Here is a 25,328-nt window from a genome sequence, read left to right on the forward strand (position 1 = left end):
TCAGGGAAGGGGTTTTAAAGATAGTGTGAGGGAGGGGGCTGCAGGGTACCTGATCAGCTTGTGCACAATTCTCGAATTGGTTGGAATCAGGGGGAAGTTTCCAGCATTATCAACCTTCCGGTTTCAAGGTCTAAGTGCTTGCAGTCAGAAGTTTTCATCTGGTGGAGGTCTGCTTCCTGTAAAAACAACTTAGGAATGTGTGTCAGACCTTTTCCTTTCAGGGAACTGGGAGTTGGCGATTCTGCTCTGTGGCGGATTTATAGTCTAAATTGTTACCTGTTTTCTGACCCAATAGCTATTCTTTATTTCTACATCTTCACATTCCTAATCATTATCTCTTGAGCCAGCCTTCTGAGACTCAGGGGAGCCTGGGAGACTAAAGCAAAAGCCTTTTACTTCAAAGGACAGGGACACAGGGGTTGTATATGGTTTCAAATATAGATGTGAAAATCATATTCACACGGAATCCCATTTTCTCTTTTCTCCCAACTTTTGTCATATCATTCTTAAATTGTGAGGCTTTATAACATGTATGTCTTTCCTGTAACCCTAACTTCATATCCATGGTTTCCTTAGTCCTACACTTAATTCAGCGCTCCTGGCCGTTTCTTCTGCAGCCGTTTCCCCATTCATCTCTTCTACTGTGATTTATCTTCAGCTTTGTGCACACTGATGAATGGTTCTGAAGTGGACCTTTGCAGCCCTGCACCAGTCCTCCTCCTCCCCATCTGCGGTCACTGCTAGGCTTCCCCGAGTCTGAAATGTCGCAACCTTGCGCCACCGCGACACCTTTTGGCGGGAGAGAAGGACGCGGGCGTAGGGGCGGTGCGGGCGCGGGGGCGGTGCAGGCGCGGTCCTCCGGCAGGCAGGGGGCGCGCAAGAGCGGGCCGTCCTCGGCGCAGGAGCAACGCGCCTCTCCCGGCCGCATACGCCGTGACTCCGCGCCGCCGCGCGCCCCGCGGGCTCTGCGTAGGGGTTGGCGCCGGAGAGGTCCGGCCGTCGGGGGCTGAAGCCGAGCGCCCAGCCCGCCGAGTCCGCGGCGCCTCGGCCCCTGTGCGCCGCCGCGGCCCGGGAGCGTCGGCCGGGCGGGCCGGGTAAGTGGCGCCCTGGGCGGGCCGGAAGGGTGGGTGGGCAGGTGGGGACCGGGGCGGGTGCGCCTCCCCGGCTGGCGTTGGACGCGACGCCGCGGCTTTAGGCCGCGCCGCTAGAGGCTGGTGTCCCGGGCCGTCCCCGAGCTGCCGGTGTCTTCGCATCAGGCGGCCCGGCCCCGGCCGACCGTCCGTGTCTCCCTTCGCGCCTCGCCGCTCCTTTATTTGCCTCGGGTCGCCGGGCCTTCGCATTCCTAGTCTTCCATTCTTCTTTCCCGTCTGTCTGTCCACATCTCTTCTGGACCCGAGGGCGGCTTTTCCTCCCCACCGTCGGTAGTGTTTTGGGAAAAGTTGCTGGGCCTGTGGATCCCGTAGGCCTGCCTGGGTCACCTGTGCCCGGGGTTGCAAAGGAAGGAAGCCTTTTCCTTCTTAGGCTGCAGAACGGGGAATCAGGTGTGAACTTCTCTCAGGGACGGGGGTTTTATCTGGACGGGTGGAGGAAGACGTGACTACGGCACTACCTCGGTCCTTGTCCTTTTAAAGCGGTATTTTAGCTTCGATGTCCAATCACCCAGCTTTTTTTTTTTTTTTTTTTTTGAGCATCTCTTTTCGCCCAGACCATGTGTTAGTAACAGCGTATGCAAGATGCATAAGAATCTGTCCCCACGCTCTGTGAGTTTAGTTTCCGGGGAAACGAGCATAAAAAACCACGCCTGGGTTGATCCGATTGACCGGAGCGGGGTCTGGAAAGCCTTCCAAAAAGGAGTGAGGCTTGAAACTGAGTCTTGGGGGTGTTTTGTTAGATGTGTAAGATGAGGGAAATATTTCCTGCAGAGGAAGGAAATAAATGTAAAGGTACCAGAGGTGAGGCACCTTAGTGCATTCTGGAAACTGCAGGGAAGGCAGAGGTGTGAAGAGGAGTAGTCAGGTCAGATCAAGAAGGTTCTTTGAGAAGTCAGTAAAGGAGAAACATGGGAGGCACTTACTGCTAGAGGCAGGCAGTTGGGTGGAAAGTAGGATATTCTGGATCAGGGCAAAATTCTGCACATTCTCATGTAGGTGAGGACTGTGTGTCCCTGCAACAGGTGGAGTTTTTAAAGGCTGCTACTCAGTTTCCACAATTTTATGGGGTAAATGCCGCAGATGTTCTGACTATAGTAAGGATATTTAGGGAATATGGGGTATTACATTAGTAACTTAAACTGAGAGTGTTTTATTTTTAGAACTTTATTAAGAAGTGTGCTGTCTGCTGTACAGTTTACAGTAGAGAGTAGGTTGTGAGTTAGAAATATAACAAGGTGTCACAGAGGTGTTGGTCCTCTGAGCTATTCTGATCGTGGAGTTCTGTGACGGATAAAGAGAGCCTTTATGGAAAATAGGAATCTGGAGAATTGTGCATTCCCAAAAGTAACTTTATAAAGTGGAAAGCATGGAATTAATGAGAATGGGGTTCAGGTTGCTGCTCACCCCTGGGCCCGGGAGATCACTTGGGTGGAATGGGATGGGGGCCATGTGGGTTGAGTGTGGTTTCTTGTCCAGATCCTGTCTCTTGTTTTGGGTGGTGAATTCACTGGTGCTTGTAGCATTATAGTAATTAATTGAAGCAGGCCATAGAAGTGTGTCATTGCTGTGGTTAATGCACTTCTGTGAATTTGAAGATCAGTGAGAAGGAGAAAAGTGAAGAAAGCTCTTCTGCATTTACTGGGATGTGGAGATCTGATTTATAAGCTCCGAGTTAAAGAAAACTAGCAGATGCTGGTGAGATGACATCAGTTTCTAATATTTAAAGTGTGTTTTCGAAGGTTTTGAGACCAGAAACAAGGAACTTTTAAGGAACATGAGATTTTGCTGCACAATGACTTCCAAAGCTTGCAGAGTGAGGTGAATCAGGTGGAATTGTCAACAGCCAGCTTCAGTGTAGACTGGAGTCGGAGGAAGTGTGGTCTTGTGAAACCTCACCAGCAGCGATGACATTGTTAAGTACTGGGTTCTTAGCCAGAAAGACTCTGCTGGAGGTAGAGAGCCTCTGCGCTGCTTGATTTTGTAACCGTGAAATTGGGAAAATGTTTGCATCAGTTTACTCTTTTGGCAGGGATATGTCCAGCAGCCTGTTACCTCACACCCCCTCCCCCACTGCTGCTTCTCCCCGCCCTTTTACCTATTCTTTTCTTTCTTTTTTAAAAAAATTTTTATTGTGGTAAAATATACATAACATAATATAATATACATAAAAATTTGCCATTTTTAAGTACATGGTACCATTGTGCGACTATTACCACCATCTACCTCCAGAACCTTTTGCCTGCTCTTTACTTTCTCGTGGAGCCTGTGGGCATTGTGTAGTTTCACTGCTGATTCATGTGGCGAAATAGAATTTACTTAATTATTAATATTTCAAAACTGTTTATTAAATGCCTTCTGTGTGCCAGAAATTGGAGCTGCAAAAGTGAATAAGCTGGTCTTTTCCCTTCAGAGTTCAGTGGGCATTTGGGTACTCTATTTCCATGGCACCAATGTTATTTGTAAATACTTTTTTTAATGAATTTCTCAAATTTCTTATTAAGTGATATTGGGAAAATTAAAGTGGAGTTAGATTTGCAAACAAATTTTGATAATTTAGCTTTATGATTTCCCAGAATGCGTTGTTTATATTTGTTTCCCAGAATGTGTCAGTCTGACCTTGCTTTTATAAGATTAAAGAAAGATAAAACAAATGAACCCGTAGTTTGTTTACTAGGCTTTGGTTTGGTGACCAATTGAATGCAGAGGTCTCAAAAAATTAAACTAGGTTAGATGAAAGATGCATGGTCATTTCTGAAGTAGTGTCTTGAGAACCACATTACAGTTGACCCCTGAGCAACATAGGGGTCAGGGACACCCACCCTCTGCTCAGTCGATAATCCAAATACAACTGTACAGTTGGCCCTCTGTATCCACGGTTCCACATCCGTGGATTCAACCAACCACGGATTGTGTGGCACTGTAGTATTTACTATGGAAAAAAAGCCGCATGTAAGTGGACTTGTGCAGTTCAAACCTGCGTCATTCACGGGCCCACTGTACTAAGCTGGACACTCAACGTTGTTTTCCTTTGCTGTTGCTCTGAGTTTTTCAGGTTAAACTGAAACTTTAAAGATGTGTTATCTAGAGAGGAAGGATTAGTTTTGAATACGAGGTAGGCTGGGAGAAAAGCGCATGACAGCCTCTAAAGCTTTTTGGTGCAGTTGTCTTCCACAGTCATTGTGGGCAAGGAATTTCTGAAGCCACGGCCTGGGAGGGGGTTGCAAATAGAGTGTTAACTCTGCAGTCGGCCTAACTGCCTGTTCAGCTCTGGGGTGGACATTGGTCTTAGTCCGGGGGTAGAGCAGTGACCTCCACAGACTGATGTAGGTTTTCATGGAGTTTACACTGACTGTGATTAAAATTGTAGATTCTGAAGTGAACCCCGGGGTCATGCCCTACAAAACTTTGGAGACATGGTCAAATTTCAGCCATACTTAGTTAAGAAATGGAAGTCATTAATTTTCCTCCATTTAGCCTCAGTGACTTGAACTTGTCTCAAGCTTAACATGACAAGGTGTTGCCAAGTTCACTTTGTCTGGCACTGAAGACAGTGAGCGTTTCCCGGTGGGATGTGCTCTCTAGGAAATTCTCTGCCCATGCTGCCGTCACCTGAGCCGGTGAGTCGTCACAGGAGCCTTGAGGAGGAGAAAGTATAGGCATTCCTTGATTTTTTTAGGTGACTCATTGGAGCAATCAGCCGCCAGTACCCTGGGCTCTGCTTTTGTTCACCCTGCTTCTGTGCTGCTTTGGGGCCTTTCATTTAGAAATCAAAACGGAGCTTTCAGGTAGTCTGCGGTTCAGATATTAAGAAGGGAAGACACTGTGGAAGGCGACTGCAGTTGACCGGGGCTGACTTCTGCTCAGGACCAGAACAGCTATACTGAGGGAGGGAGGCGGCATCCACCCTCACCCCCGCCCCAAGCACAGTAGAACCTGGTCGGCCAAGGTGTTGGGGTCTTAGAATCCATGCACAGAAGGGTGGAGAAATGAGCAGACAGACCGAAGTTTTGCCCGGGGCAGACATGACCCGGGGGGAAATTAAGTATTTCCCTTCCCGTCTATATCACCTTCTCTTCCTGAGACACAGACGCAGGCAAAACAGGATTTGTATAACACAGTTTCAGTGGCAAAATGCTGTCTGAGCCTGGGAACTGACAGACTTTTGGAATGTGTCCATATGTTAGAAACTACCCATGTTAAGCATTTCTTTGCAGTTTAGGGATTTTAATCAATTTTTTTTTCCTCTTTCCATCTGTGAGAAAGAGATTGATTTCTTATTTTGAGAAGTGAGCCATTTTGTGGGTTTCAGAACGTTGAGGTGTTTTAAAGGTGGCAGTAAGGATTTACCAGCATGAGCTGTGGAGTTCTCCTGACTGCATTTGAGATGGGTCTTCCCACTGTAACCTGGGGCAGGTGTCTCTCTGAAAGTCCCCATTTCCCTCCTGGACTGCTCTTGGTGTGTGATAAGGCTTTTAGTAAGTGGTAACTCTTGGTTTTGTTGTTGTCATCCTCTTGCGTTGCTCTATTCTGCCAGGGATAGTATATATTGATCATTCACCTGTAGATTGTTGATTCTGTCTTTGTAATCAGTGTCATTAAAAATTACAGATTTCTTCTTGGTGGGATATGAGGAAACCTGGTTATTAATAAGATCTAACCCTCCACCTTCCTGTCACATCTGTGAGGTCATTTCTGGTTTTTTCCCCTTAATTAGGGGCATATATTACGGTTTTTTCTTTATAAAAGGATAACGGCCCACCACCACCAAAAAAAAACAGTAGTTAATTGTGCTAAATCAGCCTTGTAATAGGTGTTTTTGTAAGGCTTCTACTTTTTGCTGTTGACACAAAATAAGAGTTTTTTAAAAATTGAATATATGTAATTAATAATGCCCTGCATCTAGAACTTCCATCTTATCTCATTCTATAGAACAGAAGGATTTCATTTGTGAATTATTTGACCACATGATATGTAGGAAAATTCATTCTAGAGGTTTATTTTAAAAATAGTACATGGATGTAGCTTTATTGTGTCAGGGTGCTGACTGGTGATATCAGGCATCTTGGCTTCTGTCACTGAATGTTACTGGACCAGGTGATCTCTTCAGATACCTCTTACCTCTGAAGTTCCATGATACTGCATTATTTTAACATGGGAAGATTGGAACTCTTCACTACATTTTTGCATTCTTTAACCCCTACCCCTCTTGCCTTTCAGCATTAAACTGAGAAGATGTCCCTGTACGACGACCTGGGAGTGGAGACCAGTGACTCAAAAACGGAAGGCTGGTCCAAAAACTTCAAACTTCTGCAGTCTCAGCTCCAGGTGAAGAAGGCAGCTCTCACTCAGGCAAAGGTAAGAGAAGCTAAGCCCAGCTTGAGAGCAGAGGTGTACCGGCAGGTGCCTCCTAAGGATTAAGAGTAACCTGCTGCTCTGCCTCTTTGTTGAATATGTAGGGTTTGTTGAATATGTAGGGTTTGTTGAATATGTAGGGTTCAATTTGTAAGGGGAGAAGCTGGGGTGGGGGAGGGAGAGGAATAGGTGTTGAAGGTCATTTCGCTTCTCCTGGGAATAGAACTGTTTCAGGGAATCAGAATGAGGAAAAGCATACTCTTGGTTTCCAGCAATGATGCTGGTTGTCAAACTTCAGTATGCAGGTTGTCAATCTTGGTTGTCCAAGATTGAGAATTTGGTTAAAAGGCTATATAACACCTGATACTCTGGTAAATCCTGATTCTGGGGTGGGGCTTGGGGAGACTGCATATTTAGGGAGCAATCCTGCTGTTTGTTGTAGGTGGTTTGGAAGCGGCACTTTGAGAACGAAGCTCTGCGTTATTGACTGAGCTGTGATGATGTGTGTGTTACTGAAGGCTGGGGTTGGTTGTGAACGTATCAGGGTTTGTAGTCTGGGGTAATTGTTTTTGTTTCTGTTGTGTAGTGTTGGGCGTTGGCAACATCCTTGAAATCATTCACCAGGTAAAACATTAAAAAAACAAACATAATTGTCTACTGGATATTTGATATTAAGATGTTCCTATCAAATACGTTTAGGAATGAGATTGGTATTATGGTTTGCTTGTTGTTTCAGAACATGATTCCCCAGTGGAGGCTGTATCCCCTCCAGATGGGGCAAATATTGGTTCTAAGGGGTGAAAAAAATCCTGCTCTTCTTATGTATAAAGGCCAGATATACACAGAATACATAAACAGGTGTGTAGTGTATCTGTGGTATTAAAATTTCATAGGTGGAGAAGAAAATGTATTAAAAGGTTCCTTGAAGGAGGAGGCAATAATGAAAAAAGAAGTTGAGAAGAACTGTTTTAGAGATACATATTTACCAGTAAGATGAAATATTTACTGATAAGATGATATATCATTTCTGGGATTTACTTTAAAATACTCCAGTCTTTGGCAGGGGAGGCAGGGATACATGAAACAAGATTTGCCACGAGTTGGTAGTTGTTGAAGCCAGGTTAAAGAGACATGAGTTCATTAATCATTCTCCTTAATGTTTGAAAATACACACAATAAATTTTTTTAAAGTTGGAATTATTTTTTTTCCTTCACTACATTATTAATATTAAAATGTTTACATTTGATTTCTCCGTATTATAAAAGGTTTTTAGGATTAGGATACCCACAGGTAGAGAAAACACTGTCTTAAAATTTAAATTGGTTTTGTCAGTTCTGTTGATTAGAGTTTTTGTCTTTTTCATATATCATTACCAGATTTAAATTTTGTATGCCAGTACTATTTCTTTTTAAAGAGATAGAATTCTGTCTTTTTAAAACAAACTTTCATCCCACATGAAAAGATTAACAAAACAAGTCTTTTTTTTTAAAAATTAATTAATTTATTTTTGGCTGTGTTGGGTCTTCCTTGATGCACGTGGGCTTTCTCTAGTTGTGGTGAGCGGGGGCTTCTCTTTGTTGCGGTGCGTGCGCTTCTCATTGCAGTGGCTTCTCTTGTTGCAGAGCATGGGCTCTAGGCGTGTGGGCTTCAGTAGTTGTGGCACACGGGCTCAGTAGTTGTGGCTCGTGGGCTCTAGAGCTCAGGCTCAGTAGTTGTGGCGCACGGGTTTAGTTGCTCCGTGGCATGTGGGATCTTCCCAGACCAGGGCTCGAACCCGTGTCGCCTGCATTGGCAGGCGGATTCTTAACCACTGTGCCACCAGGGAAGCCCAAGTCTTGTTTTTTTGTTTTAATTTTTTTTAAGTTGGTCTAATTTTTTAAATCTTCGTTTCTCGTAACTTTTGCTTTGGACCTAAGATGTATAAATAAGGTTTTACATTCTAATGATAATGCTATTTCATATATTCTATTCTTGAAGGCCTCAGTCTTCTCTTTTGTAAAGTGACTGACTCCTAGGAACAATTCTCATACTTAATAACATAAACTCAGTTAGACTATAAGTGGACATAATTAGTGGGCAGTCTTGGTTCAATGGAAGATAAAATAGAAAAGCGGAAGTCGAAATATAGTAGAGATATACAGGTTAGGTATACTAATCCACAAGTATATGCCCAAGATATAAAAACATACCCATTCCTTGTGAAAGATCCACACTCGTTGACGTGTAATGCGGAGAATCTAATGTAGAGCTTTTTTCTTATATTATTTCATATGCAAATTTAAATAAAAGCGACCAAGCTTTCTGTAAAGCTTTTACAAAAATGGAGGAAATTTGTGTTGTAAAAAAAGGGCTAAAGAAACTAGTATATGGTTATTGTAATAACTGAATTAAAAGGCTGTTAAGATTGTTTTTCTCATATCTGAAAGGTTTGTTGCAGAGTCCAAAAAAAGGTTTGTTACAAACAGTATGAATTTTAATTTGAAGCCTCAGTACACTTTTCTTATATTTTGATGATTTTAGAGCCAGAGGACAAAACAAAGTACGGTCCTTGCCCCAGTAATCGACCTGAAGCGAGGTGGCTCTTCAGACGAGCGGCAGATCGTGGACACCCCGCCGCACGTGGCGGCGGGCCTCAAGGTACACTCCCCACCCCCAGCTGGGTGGGCCTCCTGCTTTCCACAGGCTGCGCTTTACACACCACTCTGAACACACCTCCTCAGTAGGCCTTGCACTCTAGGCAGTATCATTTTCAATTTAATGTTTACTTCAGTTTTATCAAGTTTAAAACATTCATCTGTTTAAAACACAGTAGTTAATTATAGAAAAATCAGAAACTGGAGGTAGGCAAAAAGAAAAATAAATGACTTTGGTCCTACCCTCCAGAATTTAAAAACTTTGTATTTTGGAATAGCTTTCTATCCTTCGCCTTCTCCACCTTCTGTTCTCTGACTTGCATTTCTCACTTAATATATTGTGAGTGTCCATCTGTGTCAAAAAGTCTAGGACCATATGATCATTTTATTGACTTCACAATATTCCCCTGTGTGGGTTTGCTGTGAAGCTCTTGGTGGGGTTTCTTGACCAGAGGAAGTGGTCCTGCTCCTGCAAGGCTGATAGTCTGTCCAGAGGGAAAGGCACCCCACAGTGGAAATTTTCTGAGGATTCTTAGTCATTCAACATTTTTTCCCACAAATTGTTTGCCTAATTTTTTCTTGCTACATCTAATGAAAAACTGGTTAATCATCTTCTGTTATTGGATATTGGCTCTAGAACCTATAACATCACTGCCAAATTTAATCAGTAAGCATTTTCCTTCTTGCTGCATAGCCAATTTTTAATTGTAAAGCATTCCCATCAGGTGAATATGTATGGTGATTTACACACCTATTTCCTAACTGTAGAACCAGTAGACCTCTAGTGAACACCTCTGCAGAGTGCTTTCTATGCATTTAAAATTATTTTCTTAGGATAGATTTCCTGAGGTGACATTAGGAGATCAGTCACTTTTATGGGCAATTTACTTAGCGCCAGCTTGTTTCCGGCAGAGTTGTATCAGTAAATAGTATCACTTGTAACATGTGAGCGTTTGGGTTTTTCCTACCCTCCCCAGCATTGGGTATTAACATTCAGGCTTTTAAAATCAAGATGCTTTATTCTTTATAGCATTTAGAGAAGGATGGCTTATTGTTGAACTTAAGCAGAGTTTATACAGTAAAAGTTGTTTGCTATCAGATATTGAAATGACAAAAAATTAACCTTCATGCTGACAGTCTGGTCTCCGAGTTAGAAACTTTGTGATGGCAGTGTTCTGTAAATCGAGGGGCTCACTGTTAGCTTCTCCTATCTTACTAATAACTGAAAGGAAATGTCGTTCATGTGCTTTTGTGTTTTTTTTGTTTTTGTTTTTTTTTTGCGGTACGCGGGCCTCTCACTGTTGTGGCCTCTCCCATTGCGGAGCACAGGCTCCGGACGCACAGGCTCAGCGACCATGGCTCACGGGCCCAGCCGCTCCGCGGCATGTGGGATCTTCCCGGACCGGGACACGAACCCGTGTCCTCTGCATCGGCAGGCAGACTCTCAACCACTGCGCCACCAGGGAAGCCCGCTTTTGTGTTTCTAAAATGTCTTTTATGTGAACACAAATGGATAACTGCCCTTTGGGAGCCCTGCATTAAATAGATTTTTGTAAGATTTCCAGTGATAGGGCCTGGGAGGTGATTACAGTTACTTTTCTAATTTCTTTTATTCATCAAATCAAAGTGTTTTTTGAGTTTTAGGTGTAAAGAAACCATGAAGTGTTTGTTTTATGATGAAAAAACATCAAACTGCACAGTGTAATCCAGGAATTGTTGGATTTAGATCCATTGATGATGAGCATAAGCTCTCTTTATCATGCCAGTTTTGTGTTCATATATAAAGTACCTTTTACAAACAACCTTCCTGCCCTTGGCAGTGCTGGGCATGCTCCTCCTGAAAGAGGTGCAGAGTGGGCGCTCGGGGACACTGACCTGTGCTCATTTGGGGGATCTGCAGAGACCAGGGAAGGCATCTTACTTTTACAGACAATAAGGAGGCATCATGCTAGGAAAACTAACAGAAGGAAGTATGGAGGTTTAGGAACGTGAGACCACGCAGTAGTAGGTCAGGGCTTACGAGAACCATGGAGATCAAGACCACGAGCCTAGGGCAAAGCCCCCTTCTTGTTGTGTGTTTCTAGTTGACTGTGTGCTGTCTGCCTTTTGTTTTTCCGATTTCTTTGTTAAGGCTACTACCTCTTTTTCTCTCAAAGAGTAGCCCCAGTTTCTAAATGTACAGAAGAGAAATGCAAAATGTTGTCACCTGAACCTGACTTAGTGGACCTTAAAAAATGAATGATGATGTGAAGGGAGTTACCTCCACTTGTGCAGACTCAGGCCTGAGATGCAGATGACTGGGGAGGGTGTGCATTCCAGAGGATTTCACAAAGCCCAAGAGGATGCTTTTTACTTTTTTTTTTCTTTTTTTAATTTTAATATGTCATGTCTCCATGTAATCAGAATCTAAAGTTATTCTATTAAATGACTATAAGAATGTGTTATTCATGAGTTGTTTCATATTTTAAGTTTTCATATATATATGTGTATATATATATATACATATATATATATAGAAGTATTCTGTGTTTGCTATAATCAAATTTATTGCTTAAAATTTTAGGTGGTGGCAGCTTGTTTAAGACTTCCAGGAAAGTGCTGTAGGGTGTTTATGGAATTAGTACTGAACTGAGAGGTGAAATTCTTGGTCATGTTCTGCTGCTAGGTTTGTGGCCACATCAAGTCCCTGAACCTCCTCGGGCATCTGCTCCCTCATCTGTAAAGCAGAGGCAGACAGGTGGTCTTCAGGGCCCCTCCTAGCCCTCGTATTTTTTGACCTTAATTCTGTGAATAAAATTCCAGGACAGAGGATGATACTTACTTTGGCATTTTTCCCTTCCTCAGGACCCGGTTCCCAGTGGGTTTTCTGCAGGAGAAGTTTTGATTCCCCTAGCTGATGAATATGATCCCATGTTTCCTAACGATTATGAGAAAGTAGTGAAGCGCCAAAGAGAAGAGCGACAGAGACAGCGGGAGCTGGAAAGACAGAAGGAAATAGAAGAGAGAGAAAAGTAAGGCCTCGCGCGGATGTGGAGGTGCTCTACGTTTGAAATGGTCGTTCAGATGTTGGTGAATGAACTTTAGTGCTGTCTGTAAGGCTGAGTGAGTTTCCTGGTTGGTCTGAGCAGTTGTCAGGAGGAGTCAGGTTGTTGTTAACAATGTGTGGTCATTACATCCCAGCACGAAAACAAACTCCAGAGCAAATTTCTTATACAGTTGCAGAAAACTTACAGTATACATTTTGGGTGAGTTCTTGGAGAAATGACTTACAAAGTGATGTTGAATAATAGGGTTTTTCCTTATGCTGTGACTCTGCTAGCGTCATAACTGCTTAAAGTATTTAAAATGTTATTCTTAACTTTTGCTGTTTTTGAGCCAGATGGAGTTTTTAAAAACTCATATACATCTTTTATGTTTTTTGAAAGTATGGGCAACAAGGATTTATTTGCATTTTTCTTTTAAAAATACTATTAATTGTTAAATAGTTATATAAAATATTAATATATTATTATTTATTGAATCACTTCATGAAGTGAAAGCATGTTCTAGAGAATCAAAATTATTTAATTAACTATTGCCTATTGTTGATATGCTTTAAAATTGAAAGAGGTAAATATCAAGGAAAATGTTTTCTTGCTATTTATATTCATATACCTCTTAAATTTGTTCGGTTTATCTTCTGGAGTTTTCTCACTTCTCATACTTTTGCTACTTTAGTCTTTAACCAGTTTGCATGCCCCACCGCCCCCCCCCCCCCAAAAAAGTCAAGGTGACGTCCTTGAGTTCACATCTCTGAATTGGTTCATCTGTGGTGAACATTTGTTTCCTCTTCACAGGAGGCGTAAAGACAGACATGAAGCTAGTGGGTTTTCCAGGCGACCAGATCCAGATTCTGATGAAGATGAAGATTATGAGCGAGAGAGGAGGAAGAGAAGTAAGGCATGAACACAGATACTATGTTTCAAACATGGTGCAGTTCCACCGTTTCATATTCAATTTCATAAATGGTTCATCTGACACTGATTTGGGTAATTTTCTCTCCAGAATCTCAGCAACCCACATGTTCATGACAGTGTAAATTTACATTGTTTTCACATACAGTCTTTCAAACATTTACTTGTTGGACACTTGGAGCATACCTTAAAATACATGCCCACTCTCGTCTTTACCCTCAGCACAGTCGGACCAACCTGTTCTCTGTATCCAGCTACATTTCCATTAAGAACAGCACTGAATGGAGAGTCAAGGCACTCATTTCCAGAACCTTCGCCACTAACACGCATGACTGAGCTTCCCTAGACGCTGGTTTCTTTCAGTGTCGTACGGGGAGCAGGGAGACAAGCATTTGAACTAGGTGCTTCGTAAGACCTCTTCCATCTCTAAGAGGTCTCTAAGAGCAGCATTGTAGTTGTGTTAGAGCCAAATTCTTAGTGATCACTAGATAGCTAAGCAGTGTTCATTCTTGAGAGAATGGAATGCTACTTATCTAGCTTCATCACGTTTGATTGCTGGGATTTCCTGGATTTAGTTCACCACTTTGGTTGACAGATTGAGATTTAAATGAGAAATTGAAATCTTCCTGTCTCCTAGATACCAGGCACTGTTCTAAGCACTCTGATGGATTACCTCCTTTACACCACACAACTTTGTACCACACAACTCAGATAACTGTGATAATCCTTGTTATAGTGGACTGGTGGGAATAGCGTTGTGTATGAAATGGGTCCATTGTGCATCTAACCAAGATCTTTCTTTACCTGAAAACCTCATTGCGATGTGGTCACCTTTACCATGAGACCTAAGAAGAATGTTATCATGAAGCTGGAGTGTATTTCCACATACATGAACTCTGTGTTATGACTAGCAGTTTGGCAAGCTTGGTCTTCCCAGTGTACAGCCAAGGCTTTTCAGGGCTTAGGTTAAACTTTAAAATACTAAATGAGTTGGAAAGGAGTGGGTCTGTACTAATTTAGAATTCGTACTCTTTCAATGCAGATATGAGTTACACAGATTTATAGAATACTTACTGCACAACAACAAAGAACCAAGCTCATAGATACAGAAAACAGATTGGTGGTTACCAGAGGCAGGGGTTGTGGGGAGCTGGGAGAAATGGGTGAAGAGGGTCAAAAGGTACAAACTTCCAGTTACAAAATGAATCACGAGATTGTAATGTACAGCATGGTCACTCTGTTAATAATACAAATAATTGCAGAGTTTTGGATTTTTTTACATAATGTTTATTGTTTTAGGCCATTACATTTTGGGGATAAAATAATTGCATATTTGAAAGTTGGCTAAGAGAGTAGATCCTAAAAGTTCTCAACATAAGAAAAAATTTTTGTAACTATGTGGTGACAGATGTTAACTAGACTTTTTGTTGTGATCATCTCACAATATATACAAATACCAAATCATTATGTTGTACACCTGAAACCAATATATTACATGTCAATTATACCTCAACTGAGAAAAGGCTTACTGCGTGCTGAGCACTATCAGACACTGCATTGTTTTTCTGCGGAGGAATAGAGTTAACATTTGAGTGTGCTCTGTGTGTCAGGCATTATGTTAACATTTCAGATTCATTATCTTCCTAATCAGCAAATGCCTGATTTATTAACTTTAGAATCCAGTACATAGGTTGAATATTTCTTGGTTTCATCTTTCCAACTTACAAATCAGCTACCCTTTTTTGTGAGGTGTGCCTTCTATACTGAGGACATTTTTTTTTTTTTTTTGGAACATTAGCAGGAACGATATAATCTAATATTAGGGAAGTAATGGTGTTAATATCCGTTATGTGTACTGCTGTTAACATATTGATGGTCATATTTTAACATGATTAGTAGCAAATTTTCAGTAAACAACCTGAATTTTGTATACTAAACTCATTGGAGCTGATCTTTTCAGAATCAGTTAATAATCACTTAGGTCTTAGTGGCAAGGTGAAAAATGATAATAGGTATGTCAAAAGACATGGAAGTTTTATTAAGACTCATATTTCTCTGTAAGTATTTTTTCTAGTCTAGGCCTGTTAATCATTATGCACATACACTGGCTTTGGGGGATTTCTTTTGTGAAACGTTGTGTGCTGGTGCAGCATGGTTTTGTAATTGGTCTCTTTACATTGTATTGATTTTTTTGGAGTGTTTCATTGATGATGAGGTTATAATACATATGTTAGCACTTCTCCCTAGTGAAAAATTCCTTATGTTCTCTGCTCATGCTTTCCCTCTGGTTGTCTGAAAGAAAATGGAGTCTACTTTGGTTTGTTCGTGTCCACCATTCTCTGTCCAGGAAACATGAGCAGGAATGGTGACAACACGAAACAGATTGTAACCAGAAGTACTGGCACTTCCAAATAGGTGTTCAGTCCCAGTGGTCTGCATCCTGGAAAGAAGGGTGCTGTCTTGTGGGGGATGCTCTGGCCTCACAGGGAGCTGGGTTTCATTCTGTCCCTGCCTGTTCACTCTCCTGCGATCATTTTCTCATCTGGAAAATGGAAGCAGTGATAACCTACTTCTGTATTTTTGACCCTGGATTCAGATACTGAAGTCTTCAGATGTTAGTGGGAGGGATGGAGTAGCATCCCTTCCTGCTTCTTTCTTTGGAGGGTGGTATGATGTGACAGGTGGCCTGTGTCACATTCCTGAGGATCCGGCATCTGAAACGCTTTCCCTCCTTTAATTGGTGGAATTTCTGTTTTCTGCAGGTATGGGCGGAGCTGCCATCGCACCACCCACTTCTCTTGTAGAGAAAGACAAAGAGTGTACGTACCTGTTTCTTCCCCTCTCTGTTCAGATACACATCTTTAACCCAGTTGTGGGAAGTCTTAGCTGGAATCAGCCAGGTGTCCTGAGTGCAGGGAAATGGCTGGAAACCCGTCCTTGCTCTAACCCTCAGCCACGTGCTCCCTTCCACCCCTTAAGTTTAATACCAGGCTCTGAGGCGTGGGTTTTTCTCTTGTGAGAGGCTTTTTTTGTTTGTTTTTAAAAATAATTCATTTTGTCTTCTCCAGCATTTCGTTATTTGGAGTTAGGTAAAAAACAAACAGTAGCTGAGATTGTGTGCTCAGTGGTCTAGGGGCTGTTAAATTTGTGACCCTCCACAAGGTGGCAGCACCTTCCTGGGTTAGGTCAGTGCACAGGTTGTGTGTGTTTACTCAGATTGCCCAGTCTTCTCCCAGTGATCTGTTCTAGAATTTGGGGTTGGAGTTGGACTTTGAGGAGTCATGAAGCTCATCTTCCTGCCCTCTGGGTTGGACCATACCTAAACTACCCCAAGAACATATAGTCATCCCTCGTGCTTTTTAATACCTGTTGCACCATGAATGGTACCTTTTTATAAAGAAGGTAATTAAAAAATTGTTAAATACCTTTTGTGTGAAAATACCTGACGAACCATAAACCCCAGTTGAAACCAGTCTCTGGGAGTGGGACCCAGGCATCTGGATCAACAAGCTTCCTTGTTGATTCTAATATGTAGCTAGGGTTACAGATCACTGAACTGGCATATGGTCCCTAACCTCAAAGACCTTTATCGTCTGCCAGGGTAATAAGATCGTAAGATGAGCATCTTAAGACAGGTACACAGGATGCTATGGGAGTCAAAAGAGGGGTTGATCATATCTCCTGGAACATACGGAAGGTCCAAGTGCAGTTCAGAATTGTTTTGTCACATTTTGGTAAACCTATTTTATTTTCATCCAACAGTACCCCGAGACTTTCCTTATGAAGAGGATTCAAGACCTCGCTCACAGTCTTCCAAAGCTGCTATCCCTCCCCCAGTGTACGAGGAACAAGACAGACCCAGATCCCCGACTGGCCCCGGCAACTCCTTCCTCGCCAACATGGGGTAATGGTCTGGGTGCTCTCACCTCGACAGGTGCAGGGAGGGCGGGGCCGAATGGGAGGCACTGTCAGCCCTTCCAGGAGGTGCAGCATGTTTTGGGATGGGGCCTTTTTTGGGTTTATGGAGAGATGCTCAGTGCGCTCAGTCACGCAGCCTCCTTGAGGATCAGGGTTCAAGTCACATGGAGGGTATCCCAGCATGACACTGTTATGTTTTGTACAAAACATAAAGCTTTCTAATGGAAATTTTGAAAGATTTAAATGCTGAACATTCTCTAGTTAAGAATAGTTTGTGATCATTATATTTGTTTTCATAACATTTGCAAATAGGTCATATGAATTAGAGCTGACTTACGCTATGTCCAAAAGATGAATGACATCTTTTTTTTTGATAAAATGACCTTTGCTTTAAGGTCATGGTTCTATACCTTTGGTCTAAAACCTCTCAGTCGTTCTAACTATAATTAGAAATTCGTTGGTGTATGAAAATCAGTTTTAAGGTTGACTTTCAGGTGGGGCTTGTGGATTTTAAGTCTCACTGGATTTGGCATGCGTTTTGGTTAAAAGAGTGTTTTATGTTGTTTACTCTGTTCCTCTCGTGCTCTGAGGGGTTGTCGGGTGAAGCAGTGTTGCACTAAGGCCTTTTTTGTTCTGTGTCCTCTAGAAGGACTGCCTCTGGTGGCAATGCTGTGATTGTAGTAGTGACACTGGTCTGCCCTTGCCTGTGTGCACGTGCTTTGATCCTTAGCGTCCTCGGAGCTGGGCTAGTCAGAGTTGGAGGAGGTGGGTCCTCCACCATAGGGTTTGCACACTGCAGGAGGATTTGGAGTTTCTCATCTTGTGTCCGTCTTCTAGACCTGTGCTGCTCTCTGTGGTAGCTACTAGCCACACGTGGCTGTTAAATTAATTGAAAGTGAATAGAATTTAACATGTATTTCTTTAGTCACACTAGTCTCAAGTGCTCACCAGGCTAACAGCTACTGTACTGGGCAGTGCAGATGGAGAACATTTCCCTCACTGCAGAAAGCCTGCCCTAGAGTGTATGCTAGAGGGGGACAGACGTGAAGCCATTGGGGTGGTTTTGTTTGTTTTTTTCTTCTAATGAGAAAATTGACCTTTTGCTGGTAAGAATTGACTTTTTGCTGAATCCCCTTTAAACAGGAATTAAATCTTTATGCCTAAGGAAGATACAGTGTAGTACAGTTCATCAGTTTTCAGTCTTTTTAGCCCTAGAACAGCTTGTTCAAATGAAATACTTAAGGAAATTACATACATGAAATACTGTAGGTACAGTTCTGGTTGAAGCAGCGTTTTGTGATTTAAGCCCTAAGTAGCACTGGTCAGTAGGGGCACCCTTGAGACCCATGAGCCTCCTCACGGTGCAGTTTGAAAACTGTCATGGGATTAGAGGAAGAGCAGTGGACTAAGAATCCGGAGTGGTGGGTTACACTTTCAATCCTGCCATTAACTCCTACAGAAATAATTCTCACGTGGTGTCTTGCTTTGCTTTCAGTTAGCCTTAAGCTCGTCAGCCCATCTGGGCCTCAGTTTCTTCATTTCTAGCTCTGAAATAGATGGTCCCTAAGTGTCCTTTCACGTATGAAGTCAGTCATTGGAAACTCTGCTGTACTATTTAGAAAAATGCAATCATCTTCATTACGTGAAACCATACTTATTTTTTGACAGGCTCACTTTAAAATAAACTGGTTATGAGCCCTGTAGCAGAGCAGTTACTGGAGCACACAGGAACTCTAGTGTTTTCTAACAGGCCCTGGGGAAATCTCACTAGGGGAACTAGTGTTCCCCTCATCTCAGGGGTAATCTCAGGATGCCCAGGCTTTCAGCGTTCACTTTTTATCTTTCTCCTGAACATTTCACAGCTTCCATCTCATGGGCTGTCGGTAATTATATGTGACCTCATCGAAGCCCTTGTGCAATTTACACTTTCTCTTTCCAGAAGGAGATTACTGTGATGTAAAATCCAATTATGCTGTAGCTGATGACGTTGAGTGCAAGTACCTTTCCCTTTTTCCTCCCCACAGTGGCACAGTAGCACATAAAATCATGCAGAAGTACGGCTTCCGGGAAGGCCAGGGTCTCGGGAAGCACGAGCAGGGCTTGAGCACAGCGCTGTCAGTGGAGAAGACCAGCAAGCGGGGAGGCAAGATCATCGTGGGCGACGCCACTGAGAAAGGTGGGTCCCTGGGGGTGAGCAGGGTGGAGGCAGGCCATCCTGATTGTGATGCATTCCAGCTCTGTGTTGTGGAAACTGAATCCTGAGGCCTGTTTTTACAAATAGTTCAGAACACGCAGACAGATAGGAACGCCCATGGAAGAAAAAGAAGACAAGAGACTTTGGCAGAAATGAATAGGACTCCAGAGAATCATGTCATGCCTGCTTCTACTGGCAGAGAGCCTTGTTACAATTGATAAAACCATGGTTATGTTTTTATAGCAAGACAGAGCCATATACAGTATATCGGTGATTCTGTCTGCTACATCTCCATCCTGTAAGGTTCTCTGCTCTTTTCTTTTTTCTGCCCTTTCATCCTAATTTTCTTACTGACTGATCGCTCTGTGAGACTAATGTTATTTTGCAGTCTACTGGTAGGTGATGCCTACTTGGTGTTTTATTTTCATTTGATTGTTACAGTCTGTTCTGTAGTGAGGGCGTATTGGAATGAGTCAAACATGACTTAGCATTTTAAGTGGAACTGAGTGGTTTTGAGCTTAGCTGAACACCTTTTCCTAAAGAAGGGAGAGAACTTTTCTGGGAGCCCTGTCGACGCACAGCTTTAGGAAGCAGCAGTGAGCCTCACAGGCTAGAACCGAAAACCAACAGTTGCCCGGCTTTGTGGGAGTGTCTGAAATTGGTCAGCTAGGGGCTGGCTAGTTAACTGCTTGTTACACTGGGCTGGGGACCTTCGGCCACTGCCTGAGCCAAGACTCACCTCTGAGGGTTGTGATCACTGTGCCCTGTGAGCCCTTTAGGAAGCGAGCTGAGCAAAAATGCAGGTAATTGGAGATATTAAAAAGTTCTAGAAATTATGGTAAAAATTATACCAAAGCAAAGTGATGCTTTCAGCCAGATAAGGCTGCATTTTTGCTGAGAGACTGTGTGGATGCTTATAGATGGCTCTAGGACATAGATAGTGGGGATTGCTGTTGAAATTAAATTATTCATTGTAACTTGGACTCAGTGCTGTAACATGTCTATGTCTGATAATGTTTTCTTACAGATGCAGCCAAGAAGTCGGATTCAAATCCATTAACTGAAATACTTAAGTGTCCTACTAAAGTGGTCCTACTAAGGGTAAGACGCAGAAGGAGGAAACCTGTTTGCTCTCTTTGAATTGTGTCACTCCACCTTGACCTGTCCCCGCATGCTTGCAGCCCCCCCCCCCCGATGACAGAACAGTTAAAGAAAACTGAAAATGACACTTTTGGATAGACTCCATATAAGACTGATTTTTAGATTCCTTTTTCGCTAATGCTTCTTCGCTAAACACAGTATTTAAGACTACAGTGAGTAATTACTTTAAAATATTTGAAACAGTTAGAAGTTCAACTTGGTTTATATATTTTGATGCTTGCACAGTTGCTCTTATAACTCTTTATGAAGCTTAATGTATACTTTTATTTTTTATATATTTTTTAATACCAACTTTGGGGTATTTCAGGGATGAAGATTTTCTTCGTGTCATTTGGGATTAGGAACGTTTGTCATCATGGAAAAAAGTTATTTATACATCTCTTTTACATATTTGTAAATTATATTTCACAGTGGAATTTATGTATTTATTTTTGTTTATAGAACATGGTTGGTGCAGGAGAGGTAGATGAAGACTTGGAAGTTGAAACCAAGGAAGAGTGTGAAAAATATGGCAAAGTTGGAAAATGTGTGATATTTGAAGTAAGAGGGGTTTCTTTTGATGTTTATAAACCCAAGTTATAATTGATAGACTACAAAACATTTTCTATAGAGACAGAGTGTGCTATAAGTAACATATTGTCATACTATAGAAGGTGACAGATGTTGGTTAGTTAACACTGCTTTTACTCAGTTATTACAATTTCAAACATAAACACAAGAAGGACTTCAAATTTTATTTGGTGAAGAAACATTTCATTTTGTGACTGAGGTTTAGACTTGATGACTGTGCTCAGTAGTTTAGTGACTTGGACGTGCCTCTGGTCTCATTCATTTGGCAGGTGTTTTGTTAGTGCCTCCCACATACCCAGTACTGCATTGAGAGCCTTGTGGGTGGGGAAACACATTCTGTGCTCTTGGTGATAACGTTCAGTTGAAGAAACCACAAAACAAACACGTGAAATTAGAGAACATTCAGTTGCTAGACTCTGTAATGTTGACTTATAAGTACAGGAGGTGAGAGAAGGATTAGATCCACACAAAATAGTTAGAGGAGGCTTTGTGAACAGTATCAGATGTGAGCGAAGCTTTGGAATGAGTGGGTAGGAGAGAACGGGTGTTCAGACTAGGGTCACGGCTTCTGGGAGACTGAGGAGGGCTGCAAAATGGAGTGGCTGGGCGTAGTGGGGGTTAGCAGGAGCCGCGCTTATACAGTGGCAGTGGGGCTATGGAAGCGGGACCTGGAAAGCTCCACCAAGGAGCTTGGCCTCGTATGAAAGACGGTTATAACGCATACGGGTCTTTTTGCCTTCATTTCTGCTCACTTCAGCTTCTCCTCCGTATCATGTTGCTGTCTGTTGACTGCATAATTATTTGTTTATGTGTCAAATGGCATAGGACCTCCAAAGGTCCTGCCTGGCTGTGTGTTCCAGCACTTAACACAAGACCTGTCATCAACGGACCTTCAGCAGATTTTGATGATGAATGAATTATACTTATTTCCTTGGTATTTGACCATTGCTTATCTGTATATGATGATAATTGGAATACTTACTCTGTTAAAAATCATTTATGGGAGAAAACTCACATTCAGTGATATCTCCGATGATATCTTTACCTACTATACTTTCATTTCTTTTCCAGATTCCTGGTGCCCCTGATGATGAAGCAGTACGAATATTTTTAGAATTTGAGAGGGTTGAATCAGCAATTAAAGGTAAGTTGTACAGCCAACTATAAAGAATTAAAAAGTTGAATTTGTGATCTTAATCTTTGTAATTAAAACATGTTCTTGTAATGTCTGATGGAATACCTGCCTTAACTGACTGTCTTTTTGTTTGCCTTTTAGCTGTTGTTGATCTGAATGGGAGGTATTTTGGTGGACGGGTGGTCAAAGCATGTTTCTACAATTTGGATAAATTCAGGGTCTTGGATTTGGCAGAACAAGTGTGATTGTAAGAACTAGAGCCTGAGTCATCTCCAAGGATCCTTCAACAAGCCACAGACTGAGCAGAGGAGAGCAAGGCGACAGGCAGCCTGCATGGCTGTGGGTACAGAGACTCTGGAAGGACTTCTAAGATATATGTTGACTGATCCCTTTTTTATTTTGTGGTTTTTTAATATAGTATAAAAATCCTTTAAAAAAAAAACAAACAAAAAAACGATCTGTGTGCCTCTCTGGTTGTTTCTCTTTTTTATTACCACTTCTGAGGTGATTACATTTTTTGCTAGGATTTCATGATAATTCTCAAGTGCTTCAGTGATACGGCATTTCTTGCACTAAAAAAATCTAGAAAGTTTTGGGATATGGGGTTGTGTTACCCTTTGCTTTTCTTTCTTTTTTTTTTTTTTGATTCATTTTAATAAAACCTGCAAGTTACTAAACTGTAGCTTCATAAATTCTATAATAAAGTATCATCTTGGCGGTCTGCCAAAGGTGAAAATTTCTGCTTTCTCTAACAGAGAAATTCTTCTTATTGACTCCAGTCGTAGAAAAAACTCTTTATGACCTAAACTAAGGTTGAAGAATTGTGAGCCTACCATGACCTGTTTGGATGAATCATTTTCGGTTAAGCTAAGTCAGACTATAGAGTATGTGATGGATTTAGGGGTATTTGGGTATAGAAATCATGAATATAGCCTTTGTTTTCAGATATTCAAGCCTAGTCTTTAGCGTAGATCAGAAGTGACCGGTTAATTCAAAACCTCGCAGGTACATTGTAAATGTGTGCCCGATTATGTTTTGGAAATGGTGGTTCCCTGGGGTCACATTTCTACTGGCAAAATTTGCAGTAGTGTTAGTTCTCATACATAATTTTAAAATGTATAAAATTCAGCCACATCAGTTACTTAAACTGTACTGGCGATTAATATAATTATGGAATTGTGAAAAATTGTATCATTGAAGTGCAGTGGTGTATGTGGCTCAAACATTTAGCAGGGCCCAAAACAAAACAGATAAAAATGTTTGGCACTACGGTTCATTGGCCAGAGCAGGAAGTGTTTCCAGAATATACTTGTGCCTGTGTTCTGTTCCTTGCTTGCCCAAATGTTGCATGTGACTTACCTGAAGCGGCAGCTACGGGACGTGCGCCTGTGTTGTCTCTTTAGGTCTTTATGACATGAGAGCGTCTTGTGACCCTGCGGGGGAGGAAAGTACTCAGCATTTCTTTGCATCCATGGACTTGGTTTGGAGACATAAGGAATATTCTGACCCTTTTTAAAAAAGGATTTTCTCATGTTTTTATTTAACATAAATAAAAGAATAACATTTTCTCTTTTGTGGTATTATTTTACTGAGTAAAAGTGAATTAAGACTCTGCTTTTGAAATAAAAGTGCACATACCCTGAAATAAATTTGGGTTAAAGAATATAAGGTAGAAGAATTACATAATTGGACAGAATTTTGTAGGATGTGAGAATCAACAGCCAGCCTGAAACTAGAACAGGTCTACCTGCGGACTTAGCTCCGGAATACCAGTGATGGCGCCTGGCTTGGGCTTACCGGTACCTAAATGTGCTGCTCACGCTAAGTATTTGTTATGGTGGCTTAGTTTAATTTGTATAAACCCTACCGTTTTAAAGTTTAAGTTCCAACCCCTTTGATACCTGCATTATTATTGTTATGCTTTATAATAACATCATTGTTTATTTGCATTTAGGTGGATTTTCCCAACATTCTCATGATCAACCACAGAAATGCAAGTGACTGCACTACTCTGATTTTTATTGGCATGGGTACAACTTAGTGAATATCTTTCTCCCCAATCTCTCTAATTATTAAATTATCCATGATTGCAGTAATCACTTAGTACATTACTTGCAGTGAATTTCCAACATTAGAATAATTTAAAATCTGCAATGTAGTGCTTGAGAAATTTGAAATTAATTTTCAGTATTAACTAAAATTCAAAGTAACTTCAATGGAAAATTTTCAGTGTAAATTGAAAATTAATGAAGCTACAATATAACTAGAAAGGTTCTGTGTAATAGACATTTGTCATTCTGGGCCCGCCTGTGATCTGAAAGCCCTTCCTGTGTTTGGGGGTCCCCCGCATTCTACCACCTCCCTGAGGTAGAGACTGAACTTGCTTTCCCAGCCTGTCTGGCAGCAGGGGCAGGGGTTCAGCCCTGGGCTCTTCCCGTCAGCTATCCTCACACTGGCGAGAGTAGGCCCAGCGTTGTCTAGCCTTTGGGACGGTGGGGGCAGAGACCTTATCCCATAGTGGCATGTCTTGAGGCGGCGCCACTTGTGTGGAAGGGTAGGCTTTGGAGCAATTTCTAGGTGTGGTGTGGGAGTTTTCTTTCTTTATGTAAAAGCCTCCAAACTTGACTGGGGCCTTCCTGTCTGGAGATTCCATTTGCTACCTAGGTTTTGTTTTTGTTTGTAAAATCTTTTTCTGCTTAAACAAGCCAGAGTGAATTCTCTCATTTGCAACCAAGAACTGATAAAAAAAAAAGTTGATATCTGGAATTGCAAACGACAGATCCTAAAAGATGGAGAATGGAGGGCCTACCATCTTAGGTTAGTTGGTGAAAAGTTGATGAACCGAGTTATTTGGTGGCAAAACATTTTGCCAAACTTACTGTACTTTAGGGTCCAGACAAGACTGACGTTGAGGGGAAGGATAGGGAAATCTGCAGGGCGTTGGCTTGGGCTGGTCATCTCTTAGGCAGCTGTGGTATCGGTGCCAGGTCGCATGGCGTCAAACCCTGGTTCTGCTCACTCGCTGTGTGACCAGGTGCCTCTGCTGAAAATGGAAGTGATAATCATACCCACTTCTTAGGGTTGTCAGGAGGATTAAACAAGCCATACGTGGGAAGCAGCATCACAGGACGCGGGACACACACAGGCTGCGAAGTCCTGCGGGAGTACCATCAAATCAGACTAAAGGGAGCTGGTTCGAAAGCAAAGTGAAGAAGAAATACAGCCTCACCCAGAGAAGCTTTCTCTGCCTGCGGCCTGAA

At 42.1% G+C, this 25,328-nt stretch overlaps 1 protein-coding gene across 1 annotated transcript; it reads left to right on the forward strand.

Moving 5' to 3' along the window:
* The first annotated feature begins 940 nt into the window (after nucleotides 1-940).
* On the forward strand, nucleotides 941-23,635 carry RBM17 (RNA binding motif protein 17). Its single transcript, XM_067700705.1, has 12 exons — nucleotides 941-1,094; nucleotides 6,369-6,506; nucleotides 9,025-9,141; nucleotides 11,982-12,148; nucleotides 12,974-13,071; nucleotides 15,853-15,909; nucleotides 16,853-16,994; nucleotides 19,033-19,184; nucleotides 20,230-20,303; nucleotides 20,805-20,903; nucleotides 22,005-22,077; nucleotides 22,210-23,635. Exons 2-12 carry the CDS (start codon nucleotides 6,384-6,386, stop codon nucleotides 22,311-22,313), a joined length of 1,206 nt encoding a protein of 401 aa, XP_067556806.1. The 5' UTR covers nucleotides 941-1,094; nucleotides 6,369-6,383; the 3' UTR covers nucleotides 22,314-23,635.
* The last annotated feature ends 1,693 nt before the right edge of the window (nucleotides 23,636-25,328 follow it).

The sequence above is a fragment of the Pseudorca crassidens genome, chromosome 1 (genome assembly GCF_039906515.1).
Source record: "Pseudorca crassidens isolate mPseCra1 chromosome 1, mPseCra1.hap1, whole genome shotgun sequence".
In the NCBI taxonomy this organism is placed as follows: domain Eukaryota; kingdom Metazoa; phylum Chordata; class Mammalia; order Artiodactyla; family Delphinidae; genus Pseudorca; species Pseudorca crassidens.